Source organism: Rhagoletis zephyria, unplaced genomic scaffold, assembly GCF_001687245.7.
Source record: "Rhagoletis zephyria isolate East Lansing unplaced genomic scaffold, Rhagoletis_zephyria_1.1 Rzeph_scaffold_01079, whole genome shotgun sequence".
Taxonomy (NCBI): domain Eukaryota; kingdom Metazoa; phylum Arthropoda; class Insecta; order Diptera; family Tephritidae; genus Rhagoletis; species Rhagoletis zephyria.
Genome location: NW_016158163.1, coordinates 46,592 through 73,331, shown reverse-complemented (window position 1 = coordinate 73,331; position 26,740 = coordinate 46,592). Strand labels below are relative to the sequence as shown.

Here is a 26,740-nt window from a genome sequence, read left to right as displayed (position 1 = left end):
AGTTGTGTGGGGAGAGAGTGCCTCAGCCGATAATGATAAAAAAGCGAGGACGTTGATGATGGTGGCTATGTTGGCTATGTTGGCTCTGCTCTTGATGATTATAGTGATAGCTGACGACCGTATTTTTGTTGTTACATATACGCGTTTGTAAGCAAGTTTTTTTGTTATGTAGTGTGCTGTAGTTATGTATTTATGTATGCACATAGGTACATGCATAAGTATAGAAAGTCACATATACATATGGATGCACATATTTATGTATATACATATATATGTAGGATAATGTTTACTTTGAGCGAAGCGAGTGCACACATACAAACACACGAGATTAGTGGCAGCCGCAGCGCTAACATTGAAATGGGGCAAGTTTTTTGAATTCTACATGTGGATGGAAAATATGTATAACTTTTCAAATTTTTTTTCTTTGGCATGTCGGCTAAGTACGAGTACTTAAGGCTAGGTTTAAACAGTATAAAAAATAAATAAAAAGTTTGGTTCTGGTTACTCATTGTAAGATAAAAAACAATTTGAGAAGCTTCGGTGCGTACATGCATACATCTTTATATACTATATATGTATACATATATGTATGAATGTATGTTTACTGAACTTTGGCCCCTCTATTTTGCTACTAATACATATGTAAGTACAAACATACAAACAAACACACACACATACAATCTAAGCGCTGTCATTGCTGCCCTTCTATGATAAGAGCTCCATAGTCCCCCAGCGTCAGTGGTTTCATCAAAGCTTCTGAAACCTGCTTGTTACATTTATCGCAACATATGCATGCATGTACAGACATAGACGCAAGTACATACATATATATTCCATAAGAACACTGCGTGTGGAGTTTGCGCCGACTCTCTATTGCTCCCTAATTGTTGATGTGTTCTCTGCATTCTCAATGGCCCTTCCTCACAGCGCTGCTCAATGCCATTTGCAGCGAGAAAAGAAAAAAAAAACACAGTGGTTCTCTGTAAAACCGCCAAGTGCATGGAGAGCAATGGCTCCCTCCCTCGGTGGCATTATCAGCGGCAGCAGGAGCAACAGCAGCAGAACAATAGGAGAAAATTAGTTTGTTTGCTTGTATGTATGAATGTTTGTTCGAAAAACTGGGAAATCATCCCGTTTCCCATACGGCTGGACGGACAAACCAACGAACGTACGGACGGACGCACAGAGGTACGAATATGTACTTGGATGGATGAATGGTTGAATGGTTGATTCCCGTTTGAATGTGCCTCTACCCAGCGCAGCACTCCGCTGCAAGCACACATGCATGGGTTTGGGTGTGTTTGTTTGGCCCTCGCTCTTATAGGCATACAAGTATATATGAATTTATGTTTAGGTAGAGTGTTCCTCGGAGTTGCCTGCTTACTTGCAATCGCACGCACTCACCTTACATCATGAAGGCAGCCAGGCAGGCAGGCAGGCAACCAGCCAACAAGCCACCAACTAAGAGCGGACGCGCCTCTATGCGGCTGAACTCGATACTCAGCACATTGGCTGACTCTTGGCTGCGCTGGGCTGCAAGGCGACGCGACACACTGTTTGTTGGCTGTTTTACTGCCTTTTTGTATGCTTGTACGTGTGTATTTTGAGTGTGCGGATGAGAAGAAATGAAATTTTTGGGACTTGCACTGTCACTTGGCTGGATTCTATAAATCAGTCAGACATTTTCCCTAAAACGGTGCGGACGCTGGTTTTAAATTGTTACGGAAAACTTAGTATGTTAGTTGTTTGACGCTTTGGATACACTTTATAACATATGTACATATGTATGTTCATACAGACAACCAAACTAACATACATAAAAAGAGTGCAAGCATAAATGGTTGGTGTTTAGTGTTTTTTTTTTTAAGATACATAACCAGGTTTTTTTTCTATTTGAAAGTGCTTATGTGTAGATATATCTATCTATGTTTATAAGTGCATACTTATGTACATATGTATGTTGCGTTGTGTGTTAACTGTGGAATATATTCGTTTGTTTGATTATTACTTGATGCGGTACACGCATACTAACTTATGCACTTGGCGCTTTGCTTGGCTATCGGTCGTTCTAACTAAATATATGTACGTATGTCTGTATGTGTCTATGTACATAAATGCCTTGGCTGGCTGCCCATGTATCCATCTGCTGATCAACTATATGTACATATGTATGTATATGAACATCCATCCAGGCGGGCAATGCGGCAGCCGCCTTTAGGGCACGTTCGTTCGTTATATGCCTCCGTCGGACGGTCGATGGGTCGGTCGGTGAGCGTTTAATTGTGTTTGAGCATTTTTATTTTACTTTTTGGGTTTATTTGATGTGACTTAGGGCGCACACGGTCGCCCGCTGTGTATTCTTTTCCGTCATCAATGTTGCAGCCCGCTGCCTCTATTCCAAGTGGTTATAAATGTACAAGAACAACAAGCAAATTGGAACTAACATGCTCGATGAAAAATTTGGAGCTTTTGAAAATAAAAGGAAAGACGAAAGTAGAAGAGATTTGTGTTAGAAATGTGTGTGAAAAACTGCTGCAACAACAAGAACAGAGTTTATTGCAGTGCTGCGTTTAATTAAAGTTCACAAAAAATTTATACAAGTTTATGGTAATATGTATATGTATGTATGTAAGCGAAATAAATCATACTGTTTATAATTTTGTAGAGCTTAGAGCAAAGCAAACTTGGCTTTTGATTTTTAGCCTCAATTTAGCGCCGGTTTCTTACACACAAGAAATGCAGATTTTTTTCACATTACTGCAATAATATACCTAATCCTCACTGTCAGTTTTCTTTAACGGGGATCTTTCTTTACTTCGGTCAAGTATTTTTAAGTCTAGCTCTCTTGGCACGCCAGTAAACATTTACATGTTTTTCTGTATTTTTTTAATATACAATTTTTTAATATGATTTTATTTTATAATACATACATACATATATTTAAGGAGAATGTTCATACAATTTTTAGCGATACGTGAAATATGTATTTGTGAAAAACTTCGTCTAAAATTTGACAGGGATCACACGATAAAAATAAAATTAAATCAATTCATAAAAGCAAAACTGACTCACAGAATTTACCACTTTTTTTTATCTAATTTGGAAATATGTTTTCTCCTACAAAACTTTTTGTTCTAACACGAACTTTTTTGACTGTATTTTTTCATGTTACTTAATTTTGTAGTACGATTTGGAGGATTTCATATTTCCAAAACTCGAAAAAATAGAGAATGAGAAAATATTCTTCTGGAAAGTCTGAAAAAATTTTGTTGGAAACAGTTTTACCATCACATTTTCTTTCGAAATTTAGCTTTTTTCAAGGTAGTTAGATTACTCACCAAACGCCTAATAGCATTGAAACACGTCTACTGCATCAATAAATTGATTTTAGTATTCATAGAAACCCAGGAGCTTGAAGAAATTCCCAACTTAGCAGCTTTAGTTTTTATAAGATTTTGGAACTATTTTAAATTAATAAAACAATTTTTTCTTAGTGGAAATCAAGTTTGCTCTATAAAATCATATCAATTTGAATAAAACAAAAAGCTTTACCTAAAATTCCTATTAAGTGGCTCTTCCTTAAGAAATAACGGTTGGGCTCTAGGGTGTAAACTTTAAATCATAATATAATTTATATTTTTTGTTTATTTTTTTGATTTTAGCATTATTGTGTGCGTATAGACATACATACATACATATGTACATATTTAAAGGTATAAAAAAATGCTGTGGCTATTATATGAAAACGGGCATACGAGTATGCATGTTTGTATGTATGTATTTAAATAATTTCGTGCTCGTAGAAAAAGCACGGTTTAAGAACCGTCAAAAAACTTCAGACAATAATAATAATAAAAAAAAAACTATAAAAATATGCAGGCAGGGGCCATTGCAACAGCAGCCATAGCAGCAAGAGTGACGACCGAGGCAACAATAAAAATAAAATTACTAATACAAAATGAAAACAAAAAAGAAAAGCATAAATAAAAAAGTAAAAGAAGAAAACCCCATAAAAATAGTGAGCAACTAAAAAAGCAGCAGAACCACAAACATACGTACATACATATATACATATATGTATAATGTCCGTAGGCAATTATGTATGTGAAGTTTAACGAAGAGGCAGACGTGGTGAGCAGCATACGCCGAGCAGAACAGTAATAAACAGAAGTTGTTGTGGCATAGAGGCACCCATGCAGCCGTGTGCAGCGCAGCAAAACCACCTCACCCCACTGCCCCCACCACCTTCTCCACTACATCTACCGTTTGGACGATGAGTCGAAGAAGGTAGAGTGTTGGTAGCAGCGCGGTGAGGTGGTATGCGGTGTGCGGTTTCTATTTTGTTAAGCGTTCAATGCACTCCACTCCACGAACAACAGCGACGACGACGACGACGACGACGGCGACGACGAACCCTGCTGCCTTGCCGCGCCATGATCGGCCGCATGGTCGCCAGCACGAAAGCATTCGGTCGGTCGGTCGGCTTGACGGTCGCGACCGTTCGGTCGACCAAAGTCATAGGCCGATTAGGGTGGTGGCGGCAACGGCAACGACAACGACAACGGCAGTGGCAGCGTGGCGCAGCCCGGTCCGAGACAAGAGCGCAGACACATTTGATTTGTTATTCTTCATTATTAGTATGTATGTCGGTGTGGTTAGTGCGACGGATGTGTTGTTGCTGTTATTATTGTGTTTGTTGTTGCATTTTGATTATTATTATTAGTGAAATTATTTTTACGCGCGTTATTTTTTTTTTGTTATGTGGCATCATGCGCTTAGTAAGCGGCGGCTGACATGCAGTCACACCATTCTACATACATACATACATACATATGTGCATGCATACAACACGCATGGGAACATGTGTGCGCACACACATCCACCGCATAGCAAATGTCAACACCGTATGCGCTTAATTACTACAACTTGGGCAACAAAAATAACAACAGCACGGCAATAAATTAGTAAACAAATGCAGGAAGTTAGCTGGCGTGCTGGCGTGCTGACATGCTGCCGAAGTCAAAGTGTCTGCGAGCGTTGAATTAAAGTATTTTTGAATACGGCGGCGAATTATTGAATTAACCAGCTGACAGTGCCCAAAAGTCGTTTGTCCGTCGGCAAATTAACTGTCAATTCAATGTTCGTACTTAGTGCGCTCTGTTGGCAATTTTCGTTTGATGCGTTGGGGTTTATGCTTTAATCGCCTTGAGGTATGCAATGCGATTGCTTAAAGCACTAAATTAAGAGCAATTGGAAAAGAGAACAAATTGACTATGTTTAAAAACCTTTTTCTGGAAAAGATGATGTTTAAGTAGAGCCATTTTAATTACTTCTTTTATGTGTAAATTAGAAATTATTATGTATGTATGAAAATTCACACAGCTCAACCACAGTTCCTTTTAAATGGTTTATGTCAAGTTTTTAAGCTAGTTTTAGCTCTAATATTTAAAATATTGTTTTAAAAATATTTATTTTGCTTTCCGTGATAAATATCAAGCAATCTTTATTTTTGAAGAATTGTGAGTCTTTAATGAAGCTTTTAAAAATGTACACAAATAAATTTTTAGTTCAATTTATTTAACAAACTTTTTTTTTTTGAAGGCAAAACTCAATTGTATTCACAAAACTTTCACACCTATTGCAACGGTTCTTGTACTGCTACTGTAATAATAATTTTTATATTGCCATAATGTGTAGAATAAAAATAACGAATTTATTAAAAAGTTCACACTTCTATAGGGGGTCGCATACAAAATAAATGATTGAAACCACTGGGAAGAAGTCTACTGTATTAAAAATAACAAATAAAAACCATTAAATTACAAATGTTAAAAGCATAAAATCGTAAAAGAACAAAAATACCACTAAAATCCAATAAATATGTTAATAAAAGCCGAGTGCAAAAGCACTTAACGACTTCCGCTTCCGTCGGCTTTTTTAACAGTGGCTACAAATAGTGGCCGCACTTATAGTATGTAGTGAAGTGCTAGTCATACTTACATGTGTATGTAGCTAGTATGTTTGTATGTACAAATGGATGCATGTTAGCCTGCTTGCCCCAGCCGCATAATTTATGCATCTTGATTCCATGTGTGCAGAACGTCGCCAGCGACAATAACAGCAGCAACAACAACGTTAACCAGCAGCAACAAATTTAAATGTTAAAAATAAGTGCACAACCATTTCAAATTAATTCAATGTTTGAAATTAAGGAGCAAAATAAAACTTAATAATAATTTACTTGTTAGAAAAATATTAAGTGGTGCACAAATAGCGTGACAATGCGGTAAAATAAATATACCTATGTGCAATAATTACAAATTTTATGCATGAACTGATGGCAGCTTAAAAATAAAATTAAAATAAAGTGTAATATGAATACATAACGAAAAACGTACGAAAATCGACAATCGCAGCCATAACGTCAAGTGCAAAACAACAAAAACACTTAACTAATTTATTCAACATTCAACGTAAAAAACGTTCCCACACATAGAAACCGCAAATGTTTAGAAATTTGCAAAAATTCACGAAAAAGTTTTTAATCAAAAAATAACATTATGTGTATATGTAGGTATTTATTTTCATAACAAACTTTTAGTGTTTCAGACACTGGCAGGGGAAATTGATTTACTGCCGATAACCTTAAGAAATGCACGAAAAATTATTAAAAATTAAAACAAAATACAAAGGATCTAGTAAAAAATAAATAAATTAAAAAGTTCAACAAAATGTCAATAAAGGAGAACCTGAAGCCCAATATAATCTGGCAAGGTAAAAATTACTTTCAAATTATTTTTTTGTAAAGTCTGCTATATTCAATTATAGCAAGTCTGCAACGTTTGTTATCACCTTAACATGTAATGACTTAAAAAAATTTGTGTTTAAGTTTTTTTTTAACTGCAAGAAATCGAATTTATAAAAAAAAAATATGTAGAAAGAAGAAGCTGTTAATATTGCAAATGTAAGTTAAAAATTTCATTTCGCAATTTATGTTTTGGAGATTTTATTACAGTTTGTTTGCAAATTTTGAATACCGGTCGTTCTAGATGCCAAAAAACGGAGAAATCCGAGAGTGGCCCCAAGACAAGAAAAAGGCTATACCACATTATCCAAACCATACACATACATGTATGTATGTACATATGTACATACATACTTTAGATTTTTTACAACAACTTTAGAATTTTTACAATAAGTTTTTATTTGTGAATATAATATATTATGTAGGGAAAATTTTCCAATACGGAATCAGGCTTTGGAAAAAATAAAAATCAGGTGGTGTAGGGCGGGTCCCCCTGATTCTAAATCCGAAAACCCCATCCTCCGGAGGCTTATAGTTTTTAAGTAATTTGCATTTAAAGTTGCAAAAAATTTCAAATTCAACCTCACTTTTTGCTTTGTAGACCAATTGAACTGAAATGTCGATGCTGCCACAAATAACAAAAATTGACCACAAAAAAAAAACAGAAAAAAAAAACACTGAAGACAGGCAATAATAAAAACGCACATAATACGGTTTTTTTTATTATATGTATATCGATTTATTGATTTAAAAAAAAAAAGCTCCAGAGTCTAAAAACGTGATTATTTATTAAAAACTTGAATGATTTATCGAAGTATAGATTTTAATGAAAAAGCGCCGCAGGCGAAAATTTGTAATAAAAAATCGGGCGATTTTTTGTTAAAAAATTTTCATTATTTGTCGAACTACATATCGTCTTTTATGAAAAAAGCGCCGCAGGCGAAAATTTGTAATAAAAAGTCGCACGATATTAGTACTGGCGATGAAAAGACCAAGTGGAGAAGAACTTGGCTTCACTGGCGTGCTATGCTCAACTCAGCGAAAAGGGCTTAGTTGGTTACAGCGCCAAATAAGAAGAAGAATGCCGGCAACCCCAAGAAAAGTCCTCTACTTTTTCAAAATTACTGTCAACTGTCAACAGTGTGTGAATGTGCCAAGTGTTTTTTCGATGACAGTGGATTTTTCATCAGTCCATTCGCTTTGCTTCCATACTCAACTTAGATTGTTGTGCCCGATGGATCTCGATATGCTTGACTTAAAAGGACATTTTCTGTTAGATTTTTTCTCAAAAGCATTGTATGCCAACATATGTATGTATGTACATATTTACATATGTATTTATTTACATACATATAAAAAAGGTTTCTCGTTTTGTGCTGAGTAGGAAATAAATCTGTATGACGGCCCCATTTCTTCAAATCGCCTTGCTCTACAACCCGCTTCTTAATAATCTAACTACACATGTATGTATACATATATGTACAGCCATCGCGAACACACAGAGAAATTTACCTTTTTCGCTAGATTTTACGGAATCAAACCAACAGAGATGGAAGCGTGCAGTTAACAAAAAGGCACAGAAGACATACATACCTTGCAGTAAATCGCGCTAGTTCAGAACTAGCGCAGAACAAGCACTTTAAATGGCGGTACTGGTTCTCGATCTCTATCCTATCCCAACGCAATGCTTTCAACTGTCTCTTTTTTACATGGCGATGTCCTACGAAGTGAACAAGTTCCATTTTGGACAGTTCTGGGACAATAAGTTTTTTATAAAAAAAATTTTGATTATTCGTTTTTTCGATGCATTTTATTAAATTTTTATTTATTTCATTTATATTAACGGCTCTATTCTGTATCACTGACAAATTCTTGTCACAGTTTTTATTACGGAAAAATATATGGAAAAGTTTAAATTTGTCAGTAAAAAAAAAATTTGTCACCGATACAGAATTGGGCTATAAATTTGATAATTTTCTCTTAAAATTTTAAGCGGAACTCAACAATTTAAATGTATTAAATGTGAAATTCACAATCCCAGGGTAAAGTATTTCTGCAAGGCAATTTCAAATTTTTATACCCGAGCGCACTTGTGGAAAATTGACAATGCACTTTAGCCGAAAAATAAGAATTTTATAAATTTTCGGAAAATGAGGGATAGCCACGCCCACTTATGATTGGATGAAAATTAAATTACAGCTCTCCAAAAATCATTAAACTTAAAAAAAAAAAATGTATTATCCTGTAGACCTATTTTAAAAACATACATAAAATTGTTTTCGGAAAATGAGGGATAGCCACGCCCACTTATGATTGGATGAAAATTAAATTACAGCTCTCCAAAAATCATTAAACTTAAAAAAAATAAAAATGTATTATCCTGTAGACCTATTTTAAAAACATACATAAAATTGTTGTTGAAAAAAAGTAAAAAGGTGCTAGGGGTCGGGAAAAAAATTGTTTTTTTCGAAATTATATTGCAGAAATATTTTAAGAGTCAGAGGTATTCGGGGAACTTTTTTTAAGGTGATACGGTCTAATGTGCATGCAAACATTTAAACAACTGGGTGAGTGTATGTTTGTATGGAATTCATTGGGCATAGAGCAAATTATTTTGAGAGGCAAAAATGCTGAGAACGCCACATGCCCACACGGAAATTGAAGGACTAAAGTCACAGATAAAAAATGTATATGTACATATATGTATGTATGTTTGTATGTATATAGCACGCCTATTTGTTTGCAGAAATTTTCAAGCGACAAGAACAAAGCGAGTTAATAAACGGCTCCTACTGCGATAGAAAAATATAATAATAAATTAAGTACATCCTTACATTTATATACATACCTACACAGCGTAAAACGTACATCGTTTTTATAAGTAAGCTTATACGGTGTTTACATGAGGCGATTTTACAGACAAATTTAGAAACGATTAGTTGGATAAAAAATTGGCTGCCACCCAACTTTATTGGAACTGATTAGTTGACAGGCTGTTCACACCAGGCGATTGTTGCTTTCAACTAAAAATTGCCTGTAAAATCGCCTCATGTAAACACCGTATTAGGCCACAGTAATAGTTGTTATTCTAATATCACACACAGATGTTTGTATACTTGAACACCCACAAAAATCGGACAATATTTAATCATACCGCGACTGCCTGTATCGTGCACAATCGTCGATCATTTGCGCAATGCGTTTGACTTTAATTGAAGCAGAACCGTTTTAAATATGTAGGTACATACATACACATGTACATCCTTACGTATGAACCTGGCAGCAAACATCCTGAGCTCACATACATCGGCTTTTGTCAGTTAAATATTTTGCGCATTAGGGTGATCCAAAAATGCATGTGAAGAAGTAAAGTCGGAATTTTATGCTCGAAAATAATATATCGAAAAAAATATACCCCGATTTTTTATTTTTAAATCAAAAAATATTTACAGGTCCCTCAAAGCGCTCAAAGTTTTCCATGTACGTATGGAAAAAACCGCTATTCGTAGAAATGGCATAGAATTCTTGAAAATCTATATTTTTCTACAGGAAAAAACTCTGTTTCTCTTCTGGAAATTCCCAATGATAATATCCAATTATTTATTTAACCGTTTTTTCATGGTAACTACAATTTGTAGGCCCACCACAAAACCACCAAAAAAATGCCAGAAAATGCAATGGGGGGACCAATAAAAAATCTTTAATATTAAAAAATTTGTTAAATAAACAATTGGGTATTGTTATTGGAAGTCTTCTGAAGCGAACCAGAGTGTTCCGATCGAAAAATATTGATTTTCAAGAATTCTATACCATTTCTACGAAAAGTTGTTTTTTCCCATATAAGATGCATGGAAAACTTTGATCGCTTTGAGCGACCTCTAAATACTTTTTGATTTCCAGTTAAAAACTGGGGTATATTTTTTCGATATAAAACAATTCAAGGGAGTGAAAGCATTAAAATTGATGTAGATATTGATAAACCACACCAAACTTTTATAAAGTTAGTTTAACAAATAAAGAATAAAAAATATTTATGTAATATTTATGTACATACATGCAGTGGTCGAAAACATTTTACTTGCACCAATAATTGTTTTTATTTTTTTGTTATTTTTTGTAGAAATATAGTTGATTCTTTAACAAAAATCGTATAAATCCAAGTATGAAACTTTGTGCAATGTTTTAGAAAAATTCAACAAACTTTCGTAAAAATGTTGAGCTTTTTAATTGGATTTTCTAGAAATATTTTGAGTATGCAGTTTTGTAGCCCACTCAATTCTAAAATAATAACGTACTAGTTTCAAATGGCTAAAAATTTTCGTTTTAAGATTTTTTCCGAAGTTGTTGCGGTTTTTTTTCCATATAAAAATAAATTATTTTTATTCGCTATATGAAAGCAAACGCAACAAAGAAAATTCTGAAAAATCAACGGTAATTTTTAGCAATTTGAAACTTTATTATACTAGAATTATTATACTAGAATTGAAATTCCCCGATTCGCCACGCAAACTGGAACTCCCCGCAAATCGGGGGATTCCCCACGAGTTGGCTTCGCTGATTGGTTGTTTCACGTCAGCGCTTATCGACCGATGTCCAACAACAAGCGTGGGTGCTTTGAATTACTTCTTATCACTTTTGATGCTGTTGATCCACAACAAATCAACACTGGTACTAAAGTTACACTTACTTCCAACTACTCACGTTGGATAATGCAAACCCAAAACCTCATCACACATCGCCTGCCTTGCATTTTGGTCCTTTTTTTGTTTGATGCTCAAAAGGACCCTCTTCTCTTAGCATCCGTTTATATACATATGTACATATGTGTGTGTGCTTCAAACATACATATGTATGTGCATACATTTTTGGTTTATTCTCAAAAGGACCCTCTTCGCCTTTTATCCTTTTTTATGTATATGTCCATATGTACATATGTATATGTATGTATGTACGTGTATGTGCTTTCAAACATATGAACATACCATTTTATTTTTCCTTTTTACACTTCGCGTTTATCTGTCGTCCTTTCAGTGCACCTACCACTGCTTGCAGCTGCCTCTGCCACTTGATTACATAAATATGTTCACGTCATCATCGCCTTCTATGTTAACATTTCACTCTTTACTGCGACTTCAACGACGCCTTTTTATTCCCACGACAGTTGGGTCTACATAACCGTAACGACCCAGATTTACATATGTACATATGTACGTATATCCTGCCATGGTCTCTCACTCCAACATCATTCCCAAAAACTCCTAGGGGCAGGCCCGTCTAGAGATGAGAAGGGAGGAATCCCCCCGGGCCCGGGATTTTTTAGGGGCCTGAAATATCACCACGATCGCGCGATATGTCATGAGAAATGTCAAATTTTTACTTTGATCCGTAAAAATTTCCTCTTTTCTATCAATTGGCACTGACCCTGTGTGAACACATATTTTTCGATATTTCCGCTAGAAACTGCTCCTTCGTCATAGGCTTTAATCACTAATCATATATATAAATAGGCAATCATGTTTCCTTTACACCCCTTTTACGGCTAAACTATACTTCTAAGGTATAAACAGTTATATATCATTAGAAAGGTATTTTGATGCTGATGTGCAGGCAATTTTTAAAATTTCAAATCAGTTTAAAATAGAGCGAAAAAATCAATTCAAAAGNGTGCTAACCTAAAAAAAACCTATACGGAAAACTCTCAATTGATCACATGCTTTTTCGACGGCCCTTCCTTGGGGGAACTTGTATGCCGTAACAACAAAACCCGTCTTTCTATTAGTTATATTTTTTACGCCATAGGGGTATAACATACCTTGCAAAAAATGCTACTAATCCGGGATGACTCCGGCAGCAATCGCAAAGGAACATGCGACTAATACCACTTTTGATCTCTTTATATGGAATGAACTATTCGCTTTTGTTCGAGCATGTCCTATGAAGAGACTAATTGTTCCCCTTTATACCTTAACGCGTGTAAAGTAACTAGTCACTTTTAAAAAACCGGGATTCTCGGTTTTGTTAGGCAACACATGAAATTTTATTGACAAAAAGCTTAGTTAGTCTAGACTTAATTTCCGTAACTTGCCTTAAGTAGGTACATATCATTAAATCGTTAATAGTAGCCGTTATAGATTAGTCGGGGAATAATTGACCTCTAATTATACCCATAAGGGATGAGTCGAGACTAATTGATCTCCATAATGACCCGTATGAGACTAGTTGCCACTAATTAATGCCCAATTGTACCCGATTGAGAGTAATCTCGGAATACTCTCTTCAGAGATTAGTCGCACAGTTTTTTTAGCGTATTTATAAATACAAATAAATATAAATTATAACGACCCTTCAAACCAAAGTCCCTGAAATCTTTAGGAGTATCTCATTTCTGTAACGATTTTTTTACGAATCTTCAAGTTTTTATCTAGTCCATAATTTTTAGTTTGTACATCTTATTTACTGAGATCTAATATCATTCCTGTATTAATATAACCTCAAAATCTGTTTAGTTACATACATGCATATATTGCTGTTGTACTTCAAAAGACAGTCTTATTGTACTAATTTTAAATAAAGAATAAATGTGAAATATATGAATATATGAAAATTATATCAAGGGGTCGACACAAACTCGTAAAGAAATTCCTGTACGAAAAACAAAGAAAATTCTGAAAAAAATTCGGATGACATCTTTACGAATTTTTTAAAATGTCTTTACAATTCAGAATACTCTGAAAAAATGGTTTGAAGGGTAAACAATTTGCAAAGTATGTATGTGTTAAATTATCGATTTCCTATACAAAGCGCAGCGCGCGGCATCTGTTGGCCGTAAACTCGCGCCATCTGCCGCAAAAGGCTAGCAAGCGCGCAATCAGCTGTTTGTAAACATTCGTGTTGCCAAACCGATTTGCATTTTGATCCCTAACTGCTCGCGCCAGCGCGTTTTAATCCCAAAACAAAGAAAGCGTCGCAAAGAGAAATGTCAAAAGAACGAAAATTTGTGGATACTGCAATGCCAAATTTTGTTTACCTTTTCTGTCATTTTAGAGCGTTGGCTTGGGGGAAAAGTGAAAAAAAAGTGAAGATTTATTTGTTGAAAAGCATGGGTCAAAAGCGCCTGTCCTCAGTTTACTAAAGCCAAATTGTTAATGAAAAAGTAATAAAAGTCAATTAGAATCTGCCGCTATAAAAAGTATGGTTTAATAGGTGCTTGCATTCTAGTCCACCATGAGTGATAGGTTTGTGAGTGCTAAGTGAACGGGCGTGTCTTTCAGTAGCATAATCTTGCGCATTTAAACAAATCAATCTAAATTATCTCTTTTTCTTTCCAGTGGTGTCGTGATATCATTGAGCAGTACGGATTCTAGCACTGGATCTAGCGAAGATGCTTCTGAACCGGGTTCTCCGTTCAGTCAACACTCAACAATAGGCGACGAACAGCAAAGCAATTCGCCCGCCAAGGCCATTAATAGCGTATCTGAAAGTCAAAGAAACATGCCACCACAAACAACAATATTGGCCGCGGCGAATAACAACGCCAACAACGGACACGCGACAAATGGAAGTTCCAGTGCTTCTACTAGTGGCACAAATGTTAATGCACTCACTGTCACAGGAACAAATAGCAATAACAGCAACAACACTGCCAAATTAAAACAAATACAACAGCAACAAAATAAAAGTAATAACACTGCCAACGGACGCAATGTCCTACCTACTCTTCAATGGCCCTGGAATAATGCGTCAAATAATAGTACAATTCTACCAACCAACTTATCGGGGTCTACACAGCCTAATAAGAAACGCAGTGCCGTTAGCGTGACATCATCTGATAATAGCTCAGGCAAAAAAGCACGGAACACAGCTACTGATAGCGCGGCAAGTGGTTCCAACGCCGGTGCAGCCTCCAGTGCAAATGGAGTTAGCGCTGCAAAAAGGCTGAAAGCGGCTGCACTGGAAGAATCACAGACGAAAATTACAGGTTACTTTAAGTCACAAATGAAGTCTCAAAACCATCAAAACAATCTAGCTAAGCGCAATATGGAATCGGTGCTAATCGCGGCATGCAGTTCGTCGGGCGGGGGTATGAGCACTACTTCACTAACAATGAGTGCGCCTGCTACCACCGCCTCTCTTAATAAATATTTCAACATATTAGCGCAGTTGAAGGAGAATAGTACCCTCAATAGTACCCGCAACAGTAACTGTAACGGCAGCGGCACTATAACTAAGCCAACGCTAGTTTCATCAGCAACATCAATAAATAGTAGCATTATTGCAGCTTCACCACCGGCGTCAACATCCTTAGCCCAAACAACATCCACGTCTTCATCTGCTAAAGGCGGTGTGGTCACACTTGCACCTGCAACTGCATTGCCGACGATGCCGGTGCCTGCTTTGAAAAAGATTGAACGCAGTAAACCCACCAAAATCGCACAAGTGGCTCCTAATTTACGAAAAACTCCCTCCGCTTCGGGAAACCATGGCAGCGGCACCGGTAAATCACCAGCTAAGAAGCACGTTGCCATTGCGCCACGCACGCCTGAAATGAAACAACAACAAATGCAACAACAAGCCGCTGCGAAACAGGCAGCTTCAACGGGCGCTACGCAGCAGCAAGCTACCACGCAGGTGACGACAAATCAACCAGCAGTACTTCTTACTGCCATACGTCTACCTACGACAAGTACACCTACGGCAGCGACGTCCACACAACTGAAACAAGCAGTAAGTCCTCCGAAATTGGCCCCTGTCGCAACAGCCACTGCTACCACAACAACAGCTGCGCCCGCCGCAGCCCAGGCGCTCTATCAACTGCCTGCAGTGCAATTACCGAATCTAGTCCAATTGCCTCAGCTATTAACTGCCACAAATGGTGCAAATATAATGCAGCTAAACAACTTGGCCACAGCAGCTAAAAATGCCAACCCAGCAGCGTCTGCGGCTGCGACATCAGCACAAGCGGCGCAGGCAGCAGCCGCACAATACTTCCTCAATGGTACGGTCTTCAAGCTCCAGCAGTTCACCACTGCAACAACCACAACGGCAACTTCGGCGGTTGCTGCTGCAACTGCCGCCGCCACTGCAAATCCTTTCAACTTGATGACTGCCGCAGACCTTCAAGAGATACTCATTAAGCAGCAGCAGTTACAACAGCAGCAACAGCAGTTGCAATTACAACAACAACAGAAAGCAGCAGTTGTTGCTGCTGCTGCTGCGGCCACGGCACAGGCCACAAACACAAGTTTCCAAGAGATCTTCCAGCAACAAATCGCTGCAGCCATTGCCGCGAATCAACAGCAGCAACAACAACAGCAACAGCAGCAATTTCAACAATTACAACGATTGGGCGCTGCAGCTGCGCAACCGGTATTCATGGCCACCCCAGCTGGCCTGATATTAAACGCGGCCTCACTACCGGCTATGCTGGCACAAGCTGCAGCGGCATTGGCCGTAAACAACAGTCAACAACAGAAGCAAGTGCAAATACAACAACCACAGCAGTTGCCCGCACTTCAACCGATACAGCCAAGTGCGCTTCCCGCTCTAAGTTCAATATTTGCTGGTGCCGGACAGCAGCAGGCCCAAGCCGCTCATGAGCAGCATACCGACTTCCATCAACAGCAGCAACAACTTCTAGCATTTTTGCAGCAACAACACCAGCAGCAACAGCCGCAGTTTATAACAGCAACTCAACCCCCACCCTTGTCCGCTGTAAATGTTACTTCGTCGCCATCGTCTACGGCAACATTAACGACACTGCCAGTTAATGCGACCACTACCGTTGCTGCAGCAAACAGCGCAAACACTGCCAAACTGGCAATCGTTAAAGCAACTACTGCCTCTTCAGTTCCACAACAATTTACAACTCTCAATTCGCAACCGCCGCCGCTGGTGACGATTTCTCATGGAAAAACGCGCACCACGGCAATAGCGCCAGCAACTACCGCCAATGTTCCTGGCAATACACAAACCAGTAAGCCAGCTGCCCATACCAAACCGTATCAGAAGCGAATGCCAAAGGTAGCGCCAGCTCCGGTACCAGTAGCGCCCGCGCCATGCAAAACGACGCTGACGAGTACAAAGGCGAAAATCTCTGGTGGTTGTAAAATCATTGCTACTCCAACAACGCCGCCACCCTTGGTACCAGCGTTAAGTAGCAGCACTGGTGGTTGTGGCACCATGACGTCATCGCCTACCACTCGCACTGCGATGACAAAGCAGTTGCAACCCGTTGCTGGATTGCCTACGCCGGCGCTCATAAGCATTGCACCTGCTCCGGCTATGAACACCACAAAAACCACTGCGCCGAGCACAACTAATGCGGCAGTGATACCGAGTGCCATGAAATTGCCAACCTTGCCGCCACTCGCTCCCAAATTAATCACGGCATCTTCAGCAGTAGCAACAACAGCAGTCTCGTTCACTCCTCCAACAACGAAAACAATCGTCGCTAGCACAACCGTTACTTCAACCACCACCATACCTTCAACCCCTGATCTCTTCGACATGGTTAAAAATTCGAATGGCACAGTCTCAATCTCTGTGCCCGTTACAGGCAGCAACAGCAAAAACATCAGTAGCAATAATACATTGAATAAGTGCTCTTCGCTATTGCCCTCGTTTTGCAACTCACCAATGTCATCATATTCATCCGCGTCCTCACCTTCCCTTTGCTCCACTTCGAATACCACATCGATCGATAGTTTCTGCCCGAAAATTAAAGAGGAGCCATTGGACGAAGCTGTCGCTTTCTCCTCTGCCAATACTTCCGATAGTGGAATTAAATTGGAAAGCTTTAAGGCCTCGTCGCATACTCAAATGCTACCAGCAGATATTAAGGTTGAACTAATGGAGGACACTACTAAAATGTATCCCTCAACAACCAGTGGCACATCGACCAGCATAGCCAACAGCATAACGCATGCAAATGAATGTTCATCGTATTCGTTTAGCTCCCACTCGAATTCCGTATCTTCGGCAGCTGATCTTTCGCTGGAAGCATCTACCCCACCGTCGCTCTCCTCCCTATCTGCCTCCTGTTCCTCTGCACCCTCACCATCGCCATCGTCACCGCGCAACTCTCCGCCGCCATTGCCGCCACAGCCGTGTGAATCGAATTCGGCATCCCTTGGCTCAGAATCATCAGCATCATGTGTTACCGCGGCTACAGGAAGGGATATGCTTAGTGAATTGGTGACATCTTCATGCATATCTTCCAATCTAACTTCAGATATGTCGAATTCGGCTGATGGCACAACGGCAAATGATAAATCGCTTACAGCCGGACTCGAAGATGTAGAAAAAGATGACAATGGGGATGAAGAAATAAGTGAAAAGCGCGATTTGCCTACACCAGAGTCAGGAATTGGAGGAAGTTTGACGGCTAGTGAAAGCAGCGAATCCATCGTTAGTTCTATGTAAGTTTTGCTTAGAGATTTTATCCCGTTAAAATTTGATTAATATATATTTAATTTGCTTAGCTCCAATAATAGCAGTAAAGCGGAAATTATTGCCAACATCATCAATTCGATCGACTCGAATTCGCCACCACCCACCCCGCTGTCTACCATGAGCGCAGGCAGCGCTGATAGTGCCAGTCATAGTATTGGTTGCTTGCGTTCCGCCTCCAGCGATAACAACTCTATTAACAGCAGTGTACCATCACCGGTCTCGCCAGCCCCAATTTTCGGCGCTGATATAAGTAGTGGCGTCTGCTCATCAGATGCAACTACAAGTTCTACCTCCAACATCGACGTGCCCATTGCTCTTAGTTTACCGAATGGCATCGATATCAGCAATTCCAACAGCTGCACGAGTAGCAGTCTCAGCAGCAGCAGCAGCGCCGGCGAACATCAGTCAACGTCCAGCGGCAGCAACAGTAACAGCTTCACCTCTACACCTACCCTCATCGACACTAAACTCGCTGAATCTACCAGTGATTCGCTGCCTAAGTGCGCCATCTCGCCAATACTTTCTCAGCCAAAAACCATACGTTTCCCTGCTGAAACGGGCGGTTTTCGCTATGGTCCGAAAGGTGCTAAACGTCATGATGGCGTCTGTTACTGGCATAAATGCAATAAGAAGCATGATAGCTGTTCAAAATTGTTGGATCATATGCAGACACATCATGTCAATACACAAACTGGTCCTTTCTCATGCCTATGGGTCGGTTGTAAGGTTTATAACAAGGAGTCGTGTTCGCGCCGCTGGTTGGAACGCCATGTGCTATCGCATGGCGGTTCGAAGCAATTTAAGTGCATTGTCGAAGGTTGTGGGCTGCGTTTTGGATCGCAGGTAAATGTGGTTGACTAAGCATTTAAATGAGCAAAAACTAATAATCACATTTTGGATTCATTTGTAGCTGGCTCTGCAAAAACACGTAAATAATCACTTTACGGCCACTGAAAATAAGGAGAGCTCAAACAAGCGTACCTCAGATCCGCCAGTGCCCAAGCAGCTGCGGAAGAATGGAAAAAAATTGCGCTATCGGCGTCAACCGTTTTCAGGTAAGTACAGATAATTTTGTACTAAAAATCTGTAGTTAACTGCCGATTGTGATTTTACTACGCAATGTGAATTTGGCCCTTTCATACAAATATAGAAATACTACTTCTATATGTCTTTATTAACTTAAAAATTAAACAAATACAAGTTGATGTTACACATTAGTTGTTGTTGTAATAGCATACAAATCCCCCAAAGAGTTTTTGGGAAGTGTTGCTGAAGTGACAGTCCTTGGCCAGATATAAATCTGGGGCGCTCCGGTTACGTAGACCCGACTGTCGTGGGAACGGGCAAGTGTTAGTTGTGTATGTTGGTGATGTATCGCTGCTAACTCCTCCAGGGACGAGTAAGCCGACTTAAGCCTGTCAATGGACACCGTCACTTGTCTTGATCCAAACAATATTGTATACGTCTTGGTACAGGTACCGTTAAAGACGAGGTACGGATGTGTTTGACGCCTAATAGCATGGCTAGTTGTTTAAACAACGCACTCTCGAACTGACGCCCTTGATCAGTAGTAATGTACTTTGGCGTACCAAACCAGCTTATCCAACCGTTTAAAAGCTCTCTTGCCACTGTCTCAGCGGTCATGTCCGCTATAGGGATAACTTCCAACCATCGTGAAAAACGGTCGACACAGGTTAAGTAGTAGTGCCGCGCGAAGGGGCAAACGGGCGGACGATGTCCACATTAACATGGTCAAAACGCTTCCAAGGGACCAAACATTTCTGTAGTTCTCCTTTCGTGTGACGCGCTATCTTGCAACGCTGGCATGCTGGGCAACTACGCACCCGCGCTCGTACATCACTGTTCAATCCTTTCCAGACAAAGCTCTTTGAAATAAGTTTTATTGTTGCCTTTGCACCAGGATGTGCCAAACCGTGGACCGCATTGGAAACCACCTGTCGCAAAAAATCCGGAACATGTTGGCAACGTGTTACCGTTGAGTTATCGCAAATGATTTGTATGCTCGTACCCGGAAGCTGACTTTTGACCAGGTGTAACGAAGCTGCAAGTCTATCGACGATGGTAGCGAAAACGTTTCGATTTTTCATAGCGTGTCGGCTATAAGGTTCTCAGCTCCGCTTAAGTGCCGTATATCAGACGAAAACTGGCTAATAAAATTCCATTGACGAGTTTGCCGTGGGGATAGTTTTTCCCACTTTTGATCGAGTGCATGCGTGAGCGTCTTATGATCTGTAAATATTGCGAAATTCGTTCCTTCCAAAAATTATGAACGAAAATGCCGCACAGATTTATATATGGCAAGTAACTCCCATTCATATGTGCTATACCGCTTCTCGGTTGGTGTAAACTTCTGGTAGTTGAATCCCAACGGCACACAAACATTGTTCACCCGTTGCTGTAGAACGGCACCTTCGGCGATGTCCGAAGTGTCGGTCATGAGAGCGATTGTCGCGCTCTTCATCAGGGAATCCAATAATGCAGCTGCCGCTAATTGCCTCTTAAGATTTTCGAAAGCCTTCTACTGTCCCATGCCCATGAGTCGCTGTAGTGGCGCTTCGATGGCGGCAGTATGCTTTAAAAAACGTTCGTAGAGTTGATGGTCCCTGAAAATCTCAGTTCGTGGACTTCGTTCGGTTTCTTCAATGCTATGATGCCTCTTACTTATCACTACTTGCCAGTTAAACATCATTATCAACGATTTAGACATCATGCATATAACATGTGATCGATAAAGCAGTCGTTGTATCTAACCGGAGCCTCTACCTCCTAATCAGACATTGAACAACCGGCCTCAAGTCTTTCATGTCACGAAGCAAATTAGTAGGTTTCTTCTCGCCCAATTAGAGGCCTTCAAATAAGCGTTTGAGCCTTTTTTCGTTCGACTCGCCAAATTCAGCAATCAGTGTTTGCTGTAATGCGTCGTACTTGTCCCTATCAGGCGGTGATGAAATTATGTCGGTAGCGTGAATGAGAACTGCTGAATCAATTTCAGCTAAAATTGTGTAGTACTTCGTTTCATCGCCCGTAATCCCTGCTCGCACAAATTGCTCCTCCACCTATGCGAACCACAAGCGTGTATCTGGCTTCCAGAACGGTGGCGGCTTGATGGAGTTCCGTGCCATATGGAAAGAAGCGACAGCGTCTTCGTATCTATCTTCGCCTTCGTTCACCATAGTATATATTATTAGTGGGATCACCAGCTATAGAAATACTATTTCTAAATGTCTTTATTAACTTAAAAATTAAACAAATACAAGTTGATTTTACACACAAAAAATTCTGAGGTTAGCGTCGCTAGAAAAATACGTTGAATAATAGGGAATTTACATGAGGCGATTTTTCAGGCGATTTTTAGTTGAAAGCAACAATCGCCTGGTGTAAACGGCCTTTCAACTAATCGCTTTCAATGAAGTTGGTCGGCTGCCTACTTTCGTTCAACTTTTGGTTCAACTAATCGCCTGCGAAAGTTGAATCATGTAAATTGCCTATTCATGAAGTTGATTTCAGTTAGTACAAACGAATGTCAAACAGCTCTGTTCGTTTACTGCGCCGTTTTGATGTTGCCACTTAACTACTGCGGCAAGTGTTAGGGTTGGTCCCTACGCAAACAAAAAATTATAATTGAAGTATAAATAAATTGTTAAGTACTTCAAAATTAAGTAATATTAACTTTACAGCGCGAATGTTCGACTTTTTTGATGCCGGTATAATGGAAGGTCTACAGCATCGTTTGCGTCAAATAAGCGTGCTCTCCGATGGCTGCAATATGATAACGTTCCAGGGCCAATGCATGATGCGACGCAAAACGTTGCAAGGTACCTACGAAAGTTTCATTCGTTGGACGCCGCATGAAATGTATGTAGAAACAGAGCATTCATTCATTCCAAGGTGTCCAAAAAATATAATTATTAATCCTCATAGCATTTCCGATGAGTGGGTGCCATCATGTGATGGACCTTACACCAAGACAGTTAACATAAAGCGCATGCGCCCAGCGGAGAAGATCAAGGTTGAGAGTTTACTTATGACTGCTTACAAAATGCCGTATTCAACAAATCTGTTCGACGATGACAATGATGAGGAAGAAGGGGAAGCTTCCGATGACAGCGATGAAGACGATGGAAATAGTAAGTTGTTCGAAATATAAAAATGAAATGAATGTGAGGCTTAAACACATTTACTTTTTGCTGACCTTTAGATGGCGAAGATGAAGCAGAAGTGGCTACTTTAGTAGAAACGGTGCGAAGCTCGCAACAGCAAAGTGTAATTGCGATATCCCGCACGCAAATACAGCAGCGCCGCAAACATCCGCGTAAACCGATGAAACGTGTACACATAGAAAAGCCATTAAGCGTATAAATATTGAACAAAGTAATAGATAACGCGTTACACCGGCAGAATGATCTCCAATAAAATTATGCAAAGGTGAAGGTTTATCCTCGTGTGCTAGCAGAAGTTGGCGCAAACTAAATAGGTGGTTAATTTGAAAAAAAAAAAACATGCACGGACAAAATCCATTTCGATGAGTCTGCGCGCCAGCTAAGCATTAACACTGCACTTCAACAAAGTTATGTATATGTACATATAAGTTTTTAGTATTTTTTGTTATAAATAAGTAGATGCAAATTGTAACGGCATTGTTCAGAGAGTTATATTTTTTAATTATTTTTTATTACCATTTTTAATGTTTTAATCTAGTAATAATATTTAGCAGTTACAAATAGACAATTGGCCTGCACTTTAAATTGGTTTTGTAACCAATAACAAAAAAAAAACAATTTTATACGCGATAGTCGCATAACATGAAAAAGTATATTATGAGTTCACTGCGTAATTATTAATTTCATTTAATTTAGTAAATTTTTAGTTTCAAATTAGCGTAACTATTTTAACATAAATATCTGCCTATTAATTGCAATTGCCAGCCCTTAATTGTGAACTGTAAGTGGCTTAAAGTTTTAAAGCCTGTGAAAATTGTATTAGTTCATAAATTAGGTGTTACAAGTGGTGACAAATATGCTCCACGACAACAGTAAAACAAAACTGTAATTTTTGTGAATATTCATTTTTTTTTGCGGTGATCGTATATCTAGTGAAGTAAAAAAAAAATCCTTTATACTAATTCAAAGCATAATCGAATATTCATTGACATCCTCCGCTTACAGTCGCCATCGCGAAGCACATTATATAATACAACCTTATCATAAAACGCGCCAACCAGCCCACCCGTTAAAAAAGTTGCAAGTTGCGAAAATAATGGACAAATTAAATCTTTGTGTTTGTGTAAATATATACATGTAAGATATTTTTTTGTTAAAATTTATAGTTTTAACAGATTTTTTCTACATATAAATCAGCCATTTAATTGTGCAGAATTTAATGCTAACAAACTTCATGCCAGAAGACTTTTAATTGATAAATGTATCTTAAGTATTTTGTATGGCAAGTACAAATCGCATACAGAGAAGTGTGTACATTTTAGGCTTTGAAACAAAAAGTACGCATATGTGCCGTAGTTAATAGCGTAGATTAACAAGTGTCAGCAATGCTAAGCTATTAAAATCATACATTTACTTACACAAAACACAAAAAATAAAAAACAAAAAAATAAACAGTGACTGGTAGAGAACAGAAGTATGTGTTTAAATAATAAGCATGTAGTTATTGCAATCGGTTAGTTATAATTTTTATAAAATTGTTTTCGCGTACCTACAAACGCAATTAGATATAAATTTTGTAAATACATAAAAAAGAACGAAAATAGAAGTTTCCAGCACTGCGCAGAGCAGGCGATTGGGAGCTCAAAACTTTTGTAAATCTTAAAGACTCCTGATAGCCTGTTTAATCACTATATTAAATAAATTTTTATTTGTAAAACAAAGTAAAATACGAAAACAAATGTATAATTTAAGGTTTGTAAAGTAAAAATAAAATGTGTGTGTATGCTCATGAACGTCAGCAACTCAGCAAGTAAATCATTTAGTCAAAATCACAAAGTAAAACCGAGATCATTAGATGTTAAGTTTAGTGTGTTTAGTACGTTTTTTTTTTGGATATTTTTTTATCTTTGCCACACACAGCCACATTTGAACGTACGTTTGCCAATTAACATATAGAACTTTTTTTTAAACTTAATATAGCTATGTATATGACATGCGTATTTCAGCGCCGCAACGCTTCTTTCAAGAATTAGTCGTTAGTTGAAAAATTATAAAATATTTAATTTTTAGTTTTGTTTGTAAATGTAAAATAGCAACTTTATTTTTTCTGCACGCGCACACTTATTTTAGTTGTGCAAATAAAGATAAATAATTTTTGAAACAAATATTTACGCGACGCGTTAATTTCCAACTATGAATTGCCCGTTTATCACAGTTGATATTTGTCGCGGCTCATCATCAAAAATATGATGCAATTTTTTTCTAGTAATTTTCTCTTAGCCTATTTGCTCCCTAGCTGCATAAACATCGTACATATATAAAATTATATAAGAAACATATGCGAGTGTGTTGTACATTTAAACATATATGTAGATACAAATGTACATACGTATATACTTGTGTATGTATGTGTGTACATAAATTTTACACTTTACACTAGAAGTAGTTAAATACTATAATTTGTACATAAAATCATGCAGGTACATATAAATGCATACATATTATACACGTACATACATTATATTGCATACATACCTATAAACGAAACATTTCTCCATTACTGCGAAATATATGAAAGCTAATTTTTTAATAAAAACCAAACTGCATTTTTCATTTTAAAATTCTCTATCTTTTAAAAACGCGCCTAAAAGTATGCTACTTTTTGTGGCCACTTCCGCCCCGACGAGATTATGAGCTGCGGAAAATGCGCCAGGCGCCCAGAAGTGCCCAGCAGGTGGTTAGCAACATAATTCGCATCATGATGCAAATATTGCGCATCATAATTTTTAAATTTTTTTTTTTCAAAACGTGGGAAACGCACGTACGAAAGTCGAAAACTGCGAAAATTTACAAAAATCATGAAGCGCAACACTTGCAGGGCGCGCAACTTTTGCAGTACGCGCGCTGTTCGCCCGGTAAAATGCGGAAATTTAGATTTTAACAAATTTTTTGAAACAATTTCCGCGTCGAATGCAATTTTTTAGTGTTTCTTTTTTGCTGATAGATGTTCATTAAACAATACCTACCCTCATTCTAATCTAAAACTAATCACTCATTTTTTGCGCTTATTAGTTTATAGCTTTTATTTTGTTATATATTGTACATATGCATGTATGTACATACAGTGGTGGAAAAATAGATAGGGACACGACATATTAACAAATTTTTCCTATTTTTCTTTTGTTTATTTAATATTTATTATTTTTTTATAAAAAACAAAACCCATATAAATTCATATTTCAAATTTTGTGCAAAGTTGAGAAAAATTCTGCAAAATTGTATCCAAATTTTAAAATTTTTAATCAGATTTTGCAGAATTTTTGTGAGTACGCAGTTTTATAGCCCATTAAATTTATTTAAAATGCAAGTTTGAAGTCCTTAAAAATTCGCGTTGATTTTTGATAATTTTTTTTCTGAATGTATTACACACTTTTATCCATGCAATGCCTGAAATACGAATTCATACGGTTTGTGTTATATAATGGGCTATCCTTTTATAAAAAAAAATAATACATATTAAATAAACAATAGAAAAATAGGCAAAATTTGTTAAAATGCAGTGACACCATTTATTTGTCCACCACTGTATATTAACATACATACTATTGCTTACCAATTACAGACAATCGTATCGATAACGCTTGTACTCAATTGATTGATGATAGTTACTGCCAAACATTATTATTCTTCACCATATTAAACGTAGCTTATTTTATGATCGCGGCTATTTAGTTGAAATTTCCTTTGAATTTAATTATTATTTTGAATTATTGAATTATTAATTATTATTAATGAAATTCATTATTAATTAAATAGCGGTTAATTATAAAAGTTGTAACTAACAAGAAAATATAATTATGGAATTGTAATTTTTTTCGTACAACACGTCATTCAACAAAATTTTACACGAACATATCTTCTAAGAAGATTTAAAATAATGCATTTTATGCTAAATTATGTATTTTATATTTTATTAAAAATATATATATATATATATATTTCTTCCAATTCCAAATTTAAAACCAGTCACTTTTGGTTGCATCCACAACCTACATACATACATGCGTAGGGCATCTAATAGCAAGCACAAATTGAAAATCTGTAAATACATAAAACAATATTAAAAAAAAATATTATGTACGCGTACAGCAGGAAAAAGTGTTAGTTATTAAGAAGAAATTAATACAAAAAAAATCATCAACACTGCCAAAATAATTAAATTGTAAGCGCCAGTGAACCTTTTTTTTTGTGAAGTAATTACATATATTTAAAACTGCAGAATTAGAATTAGAAATAAAATAAG

General features: G+C 37.7%; 1 protein-coding gene across 7 annotated transcripts in view; it reads left to right on the top strand.

Annotated features, from left to right (window-relative positions):
• The window catches only part of jing (AE binding protein 2 jing), a 71,796-nt gene extending 47,203 nt beyond the window's left edge, over positions 1-24,593 (top strand). Inside the window, exons 1-8 of one of the 7 annotated variants that reach the window (XM_017615843.1) lie at positions 1,695-1,840; positions 6,610-6,774; positions 14,134-18,222; positions 18,286-19,099; positions 19,167-19,311; positions 21,955-22,132; positions 22,199-22,404; positions 22,476-24,593. In XM_017615843.1, the coding sequence (XP_017471332.1) occupies positions 14,297-18,222; positions 18,286-19,099; positions 19,167-19,311; positions 21,955-22,132; positions 22,199-22,404; positions 22,476-22,636 (5,430 nt within the window). In that variant the 5' untranslated portion in view covers positions 1,695-1,840; positions 6,610-6,774; positions 14,134-14,296 and the 3' untranslated portion in view covers positions 22,637-24,593. Of the gene's footprint in view, positions 1-1,694; positions 1,841-6,574; positions 6,775-13,834; positions 14,041-14,133; positions 18,223-18,285; positions 19,100-19,166; positions 19,312-21,954; positions 22,133-22,198; positions 22,405-22,475 lie in introns of those variants that run through there. The other 6 variants (XM_017615842.1, XM_017615841.1, XM_017615846.1 and 3 more) reach the window with 6 other exon arrangements.
• Positions 24,594-26,740: the final 2,147 nt, after the last annotated feature.